Source organism: Pollachius pollachius, assembly GCF_949987615.1.
Source record: "Pollachius pollachius genome assembly, chromosome: 20".
NCBI lineage: Eukaryota > Metazoa > Chordata > Actinopteri > Gadiformes > Gadidae > Pollachius > Pollachius pollachius.
The window spans coordinates 8,953,735-8,966,735 of record NC_136953.1 but is presented as its reverse complement, the minus strand read 5'-3'; the positions used below and the strand labels follow the sequence as shown (position 1 = coordinate 8,966,735).

The 13,001-nt window shown below is 47.5% G+C and overlaps 1 protein-coding gene across 5 annotated transcripts; it reads left to right on the top strand.

Moving 5' to 3' along the window:
* The first annotated feature begins 1,592 nt into the window (after nucleotides 1–1,592).
* On the top strand, nucleotides 1,593–12,470 carry trip6 (thyroid hormone receptor interactor 6). Of its 5 annotated transcripts, none has more exons than XM_079758191.1 (11): nucleotides 1,593–1,662; nucleotides 2,162–2,198; nucleotides 4,582–4,835; nucleotides 5,102–5,211; nucleotides 5,481–5,591; nucleotides 5,706–6,380; nucleotides 7,218–7,311; nucleotides 7,775–7,944; nucleotides 8,884–9,062; nucleotides 9,913–10,033; nucleotides 10,584–12,470. In XM_079758191.1, the coding sequence occupies exons 3-11, from the start codon at nucleotides 4,592–4,594 to the stop codon at nucleotides 10,713–10,715; spliced, it is 1,836 nt and encodes a 611-aa protein (XP_079614317.1). In that variant the 5' UTR covers nucleotides 1,593–1,662; nucleotides 2,162–2,198; nucleotides 4,582–4,591; the 3' UTR covers nucleotides 10,716–12,470. The 5 variants fall into 5 exon arrangements, with proteins under 5 accessions (XP_079614317.1, XP_079614313.1, XP_079614314.1 ...); XM_079758187.1 differs by having other exon boundaries at nucleotides 5,478–5,591; XM_079758188.1 differs by having other exon boundaries at nucleotides 1,621–1,662; nucleotides 4,585–4,835; nucleotides 5,478–5,591.
* Nucleotides 12,471–13,001: the final 531 nt, after the last annotated feature.

Sequence of the window (13,001 nt, the reverse complement as noted above, 5' to 3'; positions counted from 1 at the left end):
TCTTAGCCCAAAACCCTTCTCTACATAGCCGTTTGTCCATTCTGAGCTACTGTAGAGACATTGTGGTGCAACATGACAACCCCATGGAAGAGGACCCGCTTCCTAGGTAGATAGGTAGGCCTTTCCTGGATGCAACAAATTTCCACACACTTCACCTTTAATATTATATTATCAGGGCTAGATTAGGCCGGATCCTTCCACAACATGACCCCCTCCTTGATTAGGACCCGGGGGATGCCTTCCCTGGCAGGGACCCAACATCTGTAAACACATGTTGTGTAACATTACATTTTATAATATCTATTATATATCTAATATATGTAATTGTACCCTAGTGTCCCTCTGGGTTCTTTCCTGGATCGCATCCTATTATCACTGTCGGCCAGGTCACTGGGTTCTGTCATTCACTCACATGGCTTTTCCTACCACAGCTATGCAGATGACACACTACTAATTCACCCAGGCGCCAGCACGAATCTCTGCGTGACATCTCTGGATATCAACACACAACAAAGCTCCATCTGGACAAGACTGAGCGGCTCTTCCTTCCAGGGAGGGGATCCTCCAAGCCACCAACTGTTCATCAATATTGACTACTCCTTGGGGCCCGGTGACGCAGACCCCAAGGGACCTCGGGATGGGGGGGGGGGGGGGGGGGGGGGACACTGGATGACCAGCTGTCTTTCAGTGTCTGACAGCTGGTCAACATCGCCGCGAGAACCTGCTCTTCCTCTTTATGTTCTACAACATCAGGAGGATCCGTCCATTCCTCATCCGGGAGGCCATTTGATGCAGGCTGTGGTCATCTTGCGTCTGGACTCCCTTCTGGCAGGTCTGCCTGCACGGGCCATTCCTCCTCTGCAGCTCATCCAGAATGCAGCAGCCCGGCTGGTCTGCCACCCCAGTTCTCCCACACTTACATCACTCCTCCACACCCTGCACTGGCTACCGTTGGCCGCTGGGATCTGATTCAAGTGCCCGGTTCTGTCCTACTGTGCTGCAAAAGACTCCGGACATGGTAAAACCATGCACTCCAGCCTGACCACCACTACGCTCTATGCTTCTCCCTCGCTACATGCAAGCTACTCAGCAGAATCCTGATTGTTTGGCACAAGCTCTCCACTAACAGCATCAGGACAGAAACCCAACAAATCTTCGCCTCGCAGACTGAAAAGTAATCTGTTGAGACTGCAGCTTGGTCAATGAAAAGAAAAATCTCTTGCTTCTAACATGTAGCCCTTGAAGCAGTTAGCCTACTTGATTCATTGTATGTACTTGCATGATAATTGCATTTATGGGTTGTATCTTCATGATTTAATGCACTTATTGTAAGTCGCTATGGATTTTTTTTAAGTAAATAAAAAAAAAAGGAAATTATAATGTAATTATATATATGTAAATATCAAATCTAAATATAGTATCTATAAGTAATATAATCATATATATTATGTAATCTATACCGGTTTTTTGTAATAGCTTGTGGTTCAGTGCATTCCATGGTGTTGTTTTACTGGTCAGCAAGATAGATGGGCTCGCGAGCGGCGCCGCGGCCCGTGACCACTCACAGCCCGCTACGTCACAGGGCTGGAATGTGGTGACGACTGCTACTGGTGGTTTGCAGAAGGCCTGTTAGTGTGTGACAAACTCGGGATCCACGAGAAAGTAGGTTACCGAAACGAAACAGAAATAGGAGAAAGTTGTTTTTGACGTCGCTTCTGTTGATATTCCGATTGCAAAAAAATATATGTATAAAAATGGTAGTGTGTTTTTGTGGTGTTTGTGCAAACATAGCGAAAGAGCGGGTGGCTTTGGCGTTGCTTCTTTGCGTTACATCTATGAAAGTAGCCCCGGAGACGAGGCGCAGTTCAAGGCAGTGCTATCTTAACAAGTAAACAAACATGTGATTAAAGTTAATGGTAGCCATTTAGCAGTCATTATATCTTATCAAGATCCTCAATGCGGTGTTGTGGTCGCGTAAATACACACCAGAGACATGCTAGATGCTATCCACATGAACCCAAATACATTTGGACACACGACGGTTTGCGTTCACGTTGCAAATCGACCAATTCGCTGGACCTACGTATAGAAAAGGCTGTGTGTATTGTGGTTGATATGCTGCTAGTCGTCTCTCACCGATTTGAACATAATCTATTTGCAGATGAGACTGAATGACAGAAGAGTGGCTACGTAAAAAGGTAGGAATCCGGATGCATTACTGTTGATTTCAGCTGTTCCGCCGCAACATTGTTTAATTCCAATTGATTTGTATTGACACACCCTAAGATGATTTTTGTATTCATACGTGTATTTGTAACAATGGAACAAAACCACGTATCGCGAGGATTCGGGCGACGCAACTTTGGAATTTGATTCAAGAGTTGCAGCCGTCAGCGTTTTTTTTTTTTTTTACTCATTCATAGAAAGAGGGAAACGGTTAAAACATAACCTCGCAAATGCACAGGCATTGTCTCGCCAACCACATAAATCAGACTGATAAAGCCGCTGTGATTAATGTCATGGCCCAGAAATCCCGGGATTTGGGTGTGTGTGTTCATCCCGGATTTAGAAAAGGGTTTATATCGTGTCAGTGGCGTAGCAGTCGCTGCGATTTTGTTCCTTAATCTTTCAAATAATAATACCGATGGTGGTTATTTCCAATATGTGAACATTGACTGGGGGCAGTGAACCCAAAATCGTTGCTTTTGTTTAAAATCTGGTCACATATATTGTATAGGATCTTGCCAATTGATCACTGTTATCGAAATAAGACCGTAATTATAGAAAACTGGAGTATAATCGTATGTTTTTTCCAGTTTTTGCCAACCAGTACGTTCTACTGTGCTCCGAGCGCAGGAGCGTTGTTTTCGTGATGTCGAAGTGCCTTTTACAATACTCTCCTACATCACGAAAAATGGGCACAGGCGGCGAGGTGTGTGGATGTGTTGAGCTCTCTGGGCAGCGGTTGTTGACAGTGCAGTCCGAAAGAGGTTTATGCCTCTCGGACACATATAGTATAACGTCACGGTGGGTGGCGCCTTATATATGCATCATGCATAACACTGATTTATAACTATCATACACAACAACTGTGCTAAAAAAGCATAACAGATATCCTGGGTCGTATGCATACAACTCCTAACGACTTTTAGACCCTTAACACATTTTTGTTTGAATTCCAGCTGAAATCGGAGCTTCGCTTACAATTTAAAGCCCAACCCATGTACAAGCTGGGAGTAGAGTTATATAAATATGTAATTGTACTAGTACTCTATTATGCCGCACCAGACCATCACTCCAATGAAAGATAATATCCCTTTATCATCCAATTATTTGATATGCAATACCAAACTCTCTCTTTCAGAATACCCATTTGCAGAACCATATCAATAATTTGATTAAAAAAAAGCAAAAGACTGAGCATATTAATGGCAGCAATGAACGTCATTGGAAGCTCATATATTCATATAAATGTTAAGAATAAAAAGAACGGCCAGCTGATATATTTTTCAGCTGCTCTCGTGCATTATTTGGTTATTTATTTTCTTTGCATTATTATTTCCTTTATTCCTTGGAGGATGTGCAATAATATCGTTATGCGAGCCAGGTGTCCCTGTGTATTGAGACACCTGGCGGTTGCATAAGTTTTCCTCTGTTAGTCTTTGCCTCAACTTAATTTGGAAATCTATGAGTACAAACAGCTGAACAACAATTACTATTGTGCTGAGAAACAGGCCAGGGGACACCACCTGTGTGTGTGTGTGTGTGTGTGTGTGTGTGTGTGTGTGTGTGTACTTAATGTTTTTTTTTACGGTTTTCCAACCATATCAGTGCCATGGATCTTGGTTGAGGTTTCACATGCACACACGCAGACGCACACGCACACTCACGCTGGTGTTTAGCAGCACAGTGAACCCCTTGTTGGAAGTCCCCTTGCCTTTTTAGAGTAGGGCCTGTCTTCCTGTCTTTCTACCAGAAGCCCATTGTTAAGTCAATGTGTTGCCATTGGAAACATAATAAATGAAGCATCACTCGGTTTCCATTGGTTACACGTGACAAAGGGCTGTACAGATGGCCCCTTAAGTTGGGGCAGGGAATCCATTGGCGAGTGTCATGATTGGTGGCAATGTGTAAGAATGCAGCCCTGCCACTTATTTTCGCTTTAAACCAATGCTTTCCGAGGTCTTGTGACGCATTGACACATAACGATGAATGGTTCCGATGAACCAATTCGTATTTATTACCATGCACAATAACGGCACCAGTGACTTGTCATTGTACACTGACCTCAATGTTTTTAGCCCATCGCACATTACAGACATGCGTCCTTCAGTCAAAACGGTAGCAAAAAATCGTATATATATATATATATATATATATATATAATGAAACACATACTCTATGGTCTCATGAAGGATCTATATCCCAGGTCCCCATTCACTTATTAAATTCCTATGGATTCCTTCTCACTCCAGTCTCTGTGACCTCTGCCTAAGGGCAAACCTGGGAGGATTCCTGTCTGCCAGCCGTCCCCACAGAACCTTCACGTCTCCCCCTCTGTCCGTGTCGGTCCCCCTTCAGAAGGCGTGACATGTCCGGCCCCACCTGGCTCCCGCCCAGGACCCTGGACCCCGCCGAGCAGACCGGCCCCCCGATGTCCCACGTCACCGCAGGGGGCGACATCTATCGGCTCCCCAACAAGAAGGGCCCCCCCGGCCAACCGGCCCGGCCCAAGTACAACCTCTACGAGCAGAACGGAGACGGTGGAGGAGGAGGAGGTGGAGGAGGTGGAGGTGGTGGAGTAGCCACCAGATACATGGCAACTGGACCCCCAGGTACGACCGACCGATCAGCCTGAATCAATCACACCGATGAGGATGATGAAGGGTTTACGATGAGGATGGTGTTAATAATGAGAATGAAGTGGTAATGATAATGATGGCCGATGTGGTGAGTTTGTTGCTCTGGTTTTTTGGGGTTTACTTTCAATTTTTCCCCGTCCTCCTTTAATTCATTAATCCTATTGGAATAGCTTTGATATTTAAAGAACCCCCAAACGAAAAATGTACTTGTTGTTTGTAATGCCCACTCCAACCACCAGGGGGACCTGCTCATCATTCATCCAGTGACCACTACTACCCTCCTCCTCCCCCCCACGGCCCTAAAGAAGACCGCAGCTGGAGCCCCCACATGGATGGCTACGTGCAAAGGGTAGGGGGCTGCTGCAATAATGAAAGATTCAACCGTTGTTGGGGAAAATCTATTCTCACAAAACAGACTTTAGGTTAATATCTCAAGTCTGATGGCCAATGGGAACAGCCAGTTTCACTTTGTCTGTCTTTATATGTGTTTCGACCAATCATGTTGTGGGACGCGGGGACACAAACTCTGCCAGTGGGCTGCAGCAGAGGGAGACCGCCGGAGCCGAGCTGAGGGAAAAGAAAACTCACGGTGTTCTTCCTGGTCCTTTCTTTCAGCAGCGTAGCCATGACAACCCCATGGGCCACCGCTCCAACATCGACGCCGACATCGACTCCCTGACCAGCATGCTGGCCGACCTGGACAGCCACCAGCAGGACCCCAACACGCAGGTGGGCCGGGCGACACCCCCCCCCCTGGGGGGGGGGGGGTCTGAGCGGAGCTAGGGAGACGGTAAGACCCCCAGGCTGACCATGTCTCTTCTCTCCCCCCCCCCCCCCCCCCAGCTCTACGACAACGTGCCCTATAGCCCCCACCCCCAGGCGGATCGCTACAGCCCCTCCCCCCAGAGCGTGGCCCCGCCCCCGCTGCCGAGCCGGCCCTCCGTGGGCTACCCCCCCCACCCCTCCCAGAACCAGTACCACCAGGCCCGGGCCTACCCCGCCGAGCCCCAGTACCCCCAGCACCACCAGGCCGGCCCCCAGCACCACCAGGCCGGCCCCCAGCACCACCAGGCCGGCCCCCAGCACCACCAGGCCGGCCCCCAGCACCACCAGGCCGGCCCCCAGCACCACCACCACCACCACCTCCACCCTCACCCCCAGCCCCCCCCGCAGCAGGACTACTACGCCTCGGCCTCCTCCCCCAGCGCCGGCCCCAAGCCCTACCCCCAGCCGGTGCCGGCGTCCTACTCCACCGCCTCCACCCCCACCGGGCCCCGCTTCAGCGTGCAGGTGAAGACGGCGCAGCCCGTCACCTACTCCCAGACGGGCCGGCAGGCGGAGCAGGCACACACGCCGCCGCCGCCCCGCCTGCACCAGCACCAGCGGGGCCGGTACGCCGGGGCCCCCCAGGGCCAGGAGATGCACCACCCCGGGGCGGAGCCGGGCCACCAGGGGGCCGGCAGAGGGGCCCAGAGGGGGCCCGAGGGCGGCCAGGGGCCGGCCTACCAGACGAACAAGGTGAGGGGGGCGGAGCCGCAGCAGCAGAAGGGGTGGAGCGTCTTGGGGGCCTGGGGTACGATCGCCGCGGCAACGCAAGTGGTTTTCGCATGAGGGATGAGATTCAGTTGCTGGAGGCGCACAAGTGGTGTGCTGCGCGAGACAACTGGAGCATGTGGTGGGTTCAGACGCAACCGAGTCACGGGGACATATTGGGAAGTCTAGAACAAAGCAGTGGTTGGTTAAATAAGGTTTGAGGAAGGGCTGAACTACCATTTTGTTTGTACCGTTTGTACCGCACACCAAAGTTCCTCTTTTTGTCTGCGGTTGCGCGCTGCGTTACGAAAACGAGTCCAGCTGTATTTCAAATCATTTCATATAATAATCGAGATTGATTTGCTACATACTTTCCCCACGCATTGATGAACTGACCGGCCAGTTGGTTTTAACCTTGCCAATGTGTTTGAGCAGTACCCTGTGTATCTATCTACCCTGTGTCTCTATCTACCCTGTGTATCTATCTACCCTGTGTCTCTATCTACCCTGTGTATCTATCTACCCTGTGTATCTATCTACCCTGTGTCTCTATCTACCCTGTGTCTCTATCTACCCTGTGTATCTATCTACCCTGTGTCTCTATCTACCCTGTGTCTCTGTCTACACTGTGTCTCTGTCTACCCTGTGTCTCTGTCTACCCTGTGTATCTATCTACCCTGTGTCTTATCTACCCTGTGTATCTATCTACCCTGTGTCTCTATCTACCCTGTGTCTCTATCTACCCTGTGTCTCTATCTACCCTGTGTCTCTATCTACCCTGTGTGTCCAGCCGTCCTTACTGTTTCACTATGTGTCCTCCAGGGGGCGTCCACACCCAGACCTGAAGAGGAGCTGGACCGGCTGACCAAGAAGCTGGTGTACGACATGAACCACCCCCCTGTCGAGGAATACTTTGGTACGGTCTTTGTTCTTTCAATGCACACGTTAATGATGCTCTCTCTTTTTTTAAGTCATAAAAGCAGCGGAACTTAGTCGTTGTGGTTAGTCAAAGGGGAGAAAAAACATATTGAGTGAAACGATCTCAACTCTTTTTTGTAATAAATTCTACAACCCTTTTCAACCTCTATACGACCACACCCTTTTTTTTGTTGCAAATTTTCTTCCTCTTTTCTTAAATGTCTACATTTATATTAAGGGCATATTAAGGGACTCTTTTTCCAAGCGACACTTGTACCAGTGATGACTACATTCAGGACAGCGGCGTCATCGGGAAGGTCCCACCTTTTAGTCCACGTGGATGCTCTAAACAGCAGCGGCTTCACACCAAACACAATAACAGCACCGCCTGCTGTATTGCGTGCCGTTTCCTGCACCGTTTGTTCCAAAGCGTGACCTTATGCGTGCGTCTGGTTCCCCAGGCCGCTGTGCTCGCTGCGGGGACAACGTGCTGGGCGACGGCAGCGGCTGCATCGCCATGGAGCAGGTGTTCCACGTGGAGTGCTTCACCTGCATCACCTGCCACGCCCGCCTGCGGGGGAAGCCCTTCTACGCCCTGGACAAGAAGAGCTACTGCGAGAGCTGCTACATCGTGAGTTTGAGCTGCGGCCACAGGCCCCAGCTTGGTCTGGCTCCTTGCTTTGTTGTGGTTTTGGTGCATTTTCTTTGCAACACGTCGCAAAGAAAATGCTAACGATGTGAATGTGATAAATAATAATACTACTAATAAGTGATCCGTTTTGTTATAGCGCTTTTCTTTTTTCTTTTATAGCGCTCAAAGACGCTTTACAAATAAGAAAGGAATACATACAGACAGTTCAGACAATCAAACAAAAGGGAAAAAATAAACAACACCACAACAATAGGCAACACATTAAGAGAGCGGGAGAGAGTGGAAGATGGCGGAGGATGATTTGTCAAATGTTGTAGGTGGTCCTGAAGAGATAGGTTTTAAGTTGACTTTTGAATGAACAGAGTGTGTCAGCGTTTCGAATGGCCAGAGGGAGGGAGTTCCAGAGGGTAGGGGCGGCGAAGGCTCTGTCCCCCAGGGTGCGATACTTGGTCTTGGTGATGGAGGTGAGAAGGTTGGCATCAGCGGAGCGGCGATGGAGGAGATCTGTTATGTACGAGGGTGCAAAGTTGTTTAGCGCTAAATACAATTGATGTCACATACACAACCGATAAGACAATAACAATAATACAAATGGAAAAAAAAGGATAGAAAATAATTGTTAAGCAATTTCCTCAATTCCTGATCCAATCGAATGTGTAAAATGTTAATCAAGCTTCATTTGAGTGGCCCATTTTCAGCATGAGTGGCCGTCTGTGGCCAATTGAAAATGCTCAATGTCTACCTTTTTATTTAAAAGAAGTAGGTTCGATGTGCGACAAAAACGTCCTTTGGTAGGTCATCCCTCTGTATAAAAGCGGTGAGCGAGTCGTGGTCAGGGTTTCAGTGGGAAGCAAAACCCATTCTCTCCTGTGTCTCTCTCTCCCTCCCTCTGTCTCTCTCCTCGTGTCTGTGCACTAGAGTACGCTGGAGCGATGCTCTAAGTGCTCCAAGCCCATCCTGGACCGCATCCTGCGGGCCATGGGCAAGGCCTACCACCCGCGCTGTTTCACCTGCGTGGTGTGCAACTGCTGCCTGGACGGGGTGCCCTTCACCGTGGACGCCACCTCCCAGATCCACTGCATCGAGGACTTCCACAGGTGCGCACACCCACACCCACACTAAAACTAACCCCACCGCAGGTGTATGTATGAGTCTAAGTTAGTGTGGGCGTATGAGTCTAAGTTAGTATGAGTCTAAGTTAGTATGAGTCTAAGTTAGTGTGGGCGTATGAGTCTAAGTTAGTATGAGTCTAAGTTAGTGTGGGTGTATGAGTCTAAGTTAGTATGAGTCTAAGTTAGTATGTGTCTAAGTTAGTGTGGGTGTATAAGTCTAAGTTAGTATGAGTCTAAGTTAGTGTGGGTGTATGAGTCTAAGTTAGTATGAGTCTAAGTTAGTGTGGGTGTATGAGTCTAAGTTAGTATGAGTCTAAGTTAGTATGTGTCTAAGTTAGTGTGGGTGTATAAGTCTAAGTTAAGTTCTGGGGACATTCATTTACCACCAAATACGTCCTTACAGACTTTCAGAAGGTTCAGGAGACTTGGGTATGGGGCTGTCATTGCTGATTGGTGGAAGACTCTCAGCAGGGGGGGATTTATTTAATCCGCCTCATCCGCGAACTGTCATTCGTTACACTATTTGACACTTTTCTTTCTTTTTTTTTGTCTGGGTGACCCAATGTCCCACTGTATTGTAAATGAGAGCTGCCTACGTGGATCACTTCAGTAAGATAATATGTCACTTAGAAGAAGCGTGAGATATTGTCGGTAAACACAGAAATTTGTATCATATTATGATTGTTCTTCTTCATTTTCGGAGATCCCTGCACTCAAACACACGGAACCACTGAAGAGCACTCTAGTTTATACCCTCCATCCTGTCTCCTATCTGTGTGTGTGTGTGTGTGTGTGTGTGTGCGTGCGTGTGCGTGTGCGTGTGCGTGGGGAGCAGGAAGTTTGCCCCGCGCTGCTCAGTGTGTGGCCAGGCCATCATGCCCGAGCCGGGCCAGGAGGAGACGGTACGCATCGTAGCGCTGGACCGCAGCTTCCACGTCAACTGTTACGTCTGTGAGGTGAGAGGCACGCACGCACACACGCAAGCCTTTGTTATTAAAGGTGACTTATCATACCACCAGGTGTGAGTGTCGATAGCCGCTACAAGACGTTTTGAAAATCGGCTCGTTCTGACATCAAAAGAAGAGGTGGATTTTCAAAACGGCTTGTAACGGCTAATCACATTCACACCTGGTGGTATAATGGTTCACCTTTAAGGCCAAACATAATTGTTTATAGGTGATGATTTGTGCGTCTCATACTCGACTTTAACTGATGCTGGCGTTGTGAAGGACCCCGTTGTCACTTCAACACGGCTGAATGCAGTGCTTGAGGAATAGGGTCACCGTTTCACTACCAGTACTGATGTGGGTGAGAAAAAACCATGCATAATGGGCGCATCTTTAGACTATAGGGCGGATTTTTAGATTTAGATCTTCCTCCTGACTGCAATCAATATTTTACCTGGTGGTAAGATAGGGGTGGCTGTAATGGATTCATGAGGGGGAAGGAGTGAACTGTGTGTGTGTGTGTGTGTGTGTGTGTATGTGTGTGTGTGTGTCCATCCAGGAGTGCGGCCTGCTGCTGTCGTCCGAGGAGGAGGGTCGGGGGTGCTACCCGCTGGACGGTCACATCCTGTGCAAGGGCTGCAGCGCCCGCCGCATCCAGGACCTTTCCGCCAAAATATCCACCGACTGCTAGCACGCCGCGGAAGCCGTCGGTTGGTTCCACTGGCCAATCAACTCTCGAGCAGTTTCAAAATAATGGCAGAATCCGATCTGGTTGAAGGAGTCGGGGGTCTAAAAGATAACAAAAATATACAAAATCATGGTACTCCCTCTGTACCGCGTTTTTCTGAGGCCACACTTGAGGCTTCGGTTCTTTGGTGCCCCCTAGTGGTACAGAATCGCTAATGTTGTTTCCTGTTCACAGCGGTCACGCTCGTGACTTGTCATGTGAAACGCACTCTGTTGTTTGCTTCCGCCGGACTCGGGGTCCCTTACTAAAAAATACCGTCCTATAGTTTCGTTGTTATTTTATTTTTATTTCTCGTTTATTCCCTTTGGTTAAGTGTCACCTTCAGAAACCCTGACCTGCAGGCAGCTAGGGCTCCAACACAGGAGCCACTTACAACGTCAAATCACCGCACACACGGCTATTGGCTACTGCATTTGCTTGTTACTGGGATTGGTTCAAAGGAGGGTCCAGCGACACCGACTTTGGCCAATCAGAATGTGGTGTTTCACCAAAGAAGGCGACGGTGTTACTTTGTATGATGTTTGCCTTTGGTTACTCTTAAGATGGCTCCTGGTCTACACCTGTACCCTCCATAGGACATAGGTCATAGGATATGAATAATGGTATATAATATGATGTTCAACATGTGGGGTTCCACTGTGTTCACTACAATTGGATTTTAGGGGAACTAGTTTGAAATATGAAAATAGTGGAATTAATGTATTCAAAAATGAAAAGTACTTATGAGCGTTGAACGACCCCAAAGCCAACTCGTAGAAAGTATCAAATACAACGTGAACTGTGACTGTACATAATTGTTTGGTTTCAACGCTAACCGATGCTAGTATGCTAGTACAACACAGAACAAGGCACGGCTTTCATTTGGGACCTCCTGCCAAATCAACATTTCTAGATGTCCGGAAATCAATTATTATTATTTTTTATTTTTTTTTCGTTGTTACTTAAAAAAACAAACTGTTTTATACTTGACTGTTACCGTGAATATGAAGGTGCAATGAAGTTCAAATTCAATCAACTGCCCAAAGCAGAAGAAAAACAGGGTTGTCAGACAACTTATTTTGAGGGCCACGTAAACAAGCCAGGTCCTCTGGCTCGTTTTTTGTGTTACAGTATTTATTTAGTTTGGCTTTTTCCTGTTTACCCGGTCTTTCCGTCCGACACTTATTTTTATTTTTTATTTTTATTTTGTGTGTCCTGTGTTTATCCGCCATCAAGGGCTAATCTTTTCCAAAAGCTTACCTCAATGACTTCTGGCTCTGTGCCACCCTTGTTTTTCTGATGCATTACTCTTCATTCACCTTGTTACATTTACTCGCTTGTCTTTTTTTTTTTTTTTACAATACATTATCAAAACTCATTGAGGTTATTTTCTTATCCGAGGTCAAAGTGCCGTGATGAGATGAGTTAACATACTAGACACGCCAACGTCAGTAAATCAACGCGACCTGCTGGGTTTGTCGTTGTTTATGTTTGCGCTGCCAATGCGAATCCTGCTTTGTTGAAGTCGGCCGCGACATGAACGAAACCCCCGTGGCATCACCCACCTGAAGGCTTCTGTTTTGTAGCCTACCGAATAAGAAGCACGGGGTTGTACGTTTGACACAAGCCGTGATAGGAACCGTTTGATGAAATGAGAGAAATATGACTAAATGATGTGGCTTCTCCCATGCAGATTGTACTTCATTAAAAAAAAAAGAATACCCTATTAAAAATTTGTTTTTGTTTTAATTTTAGTTTATATACTTTATGTTCAGTTTTAATCATTTTTACACAGTGCATCTTTTTGCGTCACCCATTACAGCTGTGTCCAGTGGTGATGAGGTCTGGCTCGGCATCCTTGTTCTTTACAGCTTGTGAAACTGGTCTAGTCAATTAAAACAATAAATTAAGTATAATTTCCATCTCAAACTAAACAGTAACATTGCTTGAAAAACAAGGAATAACAGACTTTAGTAATTGTAAATTAAATAGGTATTAAAAAGACGCCACAAGAATAATTTCTGTAAAATGTATAATATGTCTAAAGCACTAACAAGATGTAAACGTCTTCCAAAAGAAGTTCCGGCAGCCTGCCTTGCGCTCTCTTTGGGAAAGGGCCAGGTGGCGCCGCATCACTTCCCTGATCCCCGACACCTCCTCCTCGGGTAGTACCTCGTTGTTGCGGGCAGGGGCCATTTCAGCCAGATAGTCCAGTAAGAGCATTCGAGCAAGGTCCTTTTAAAGGAGATA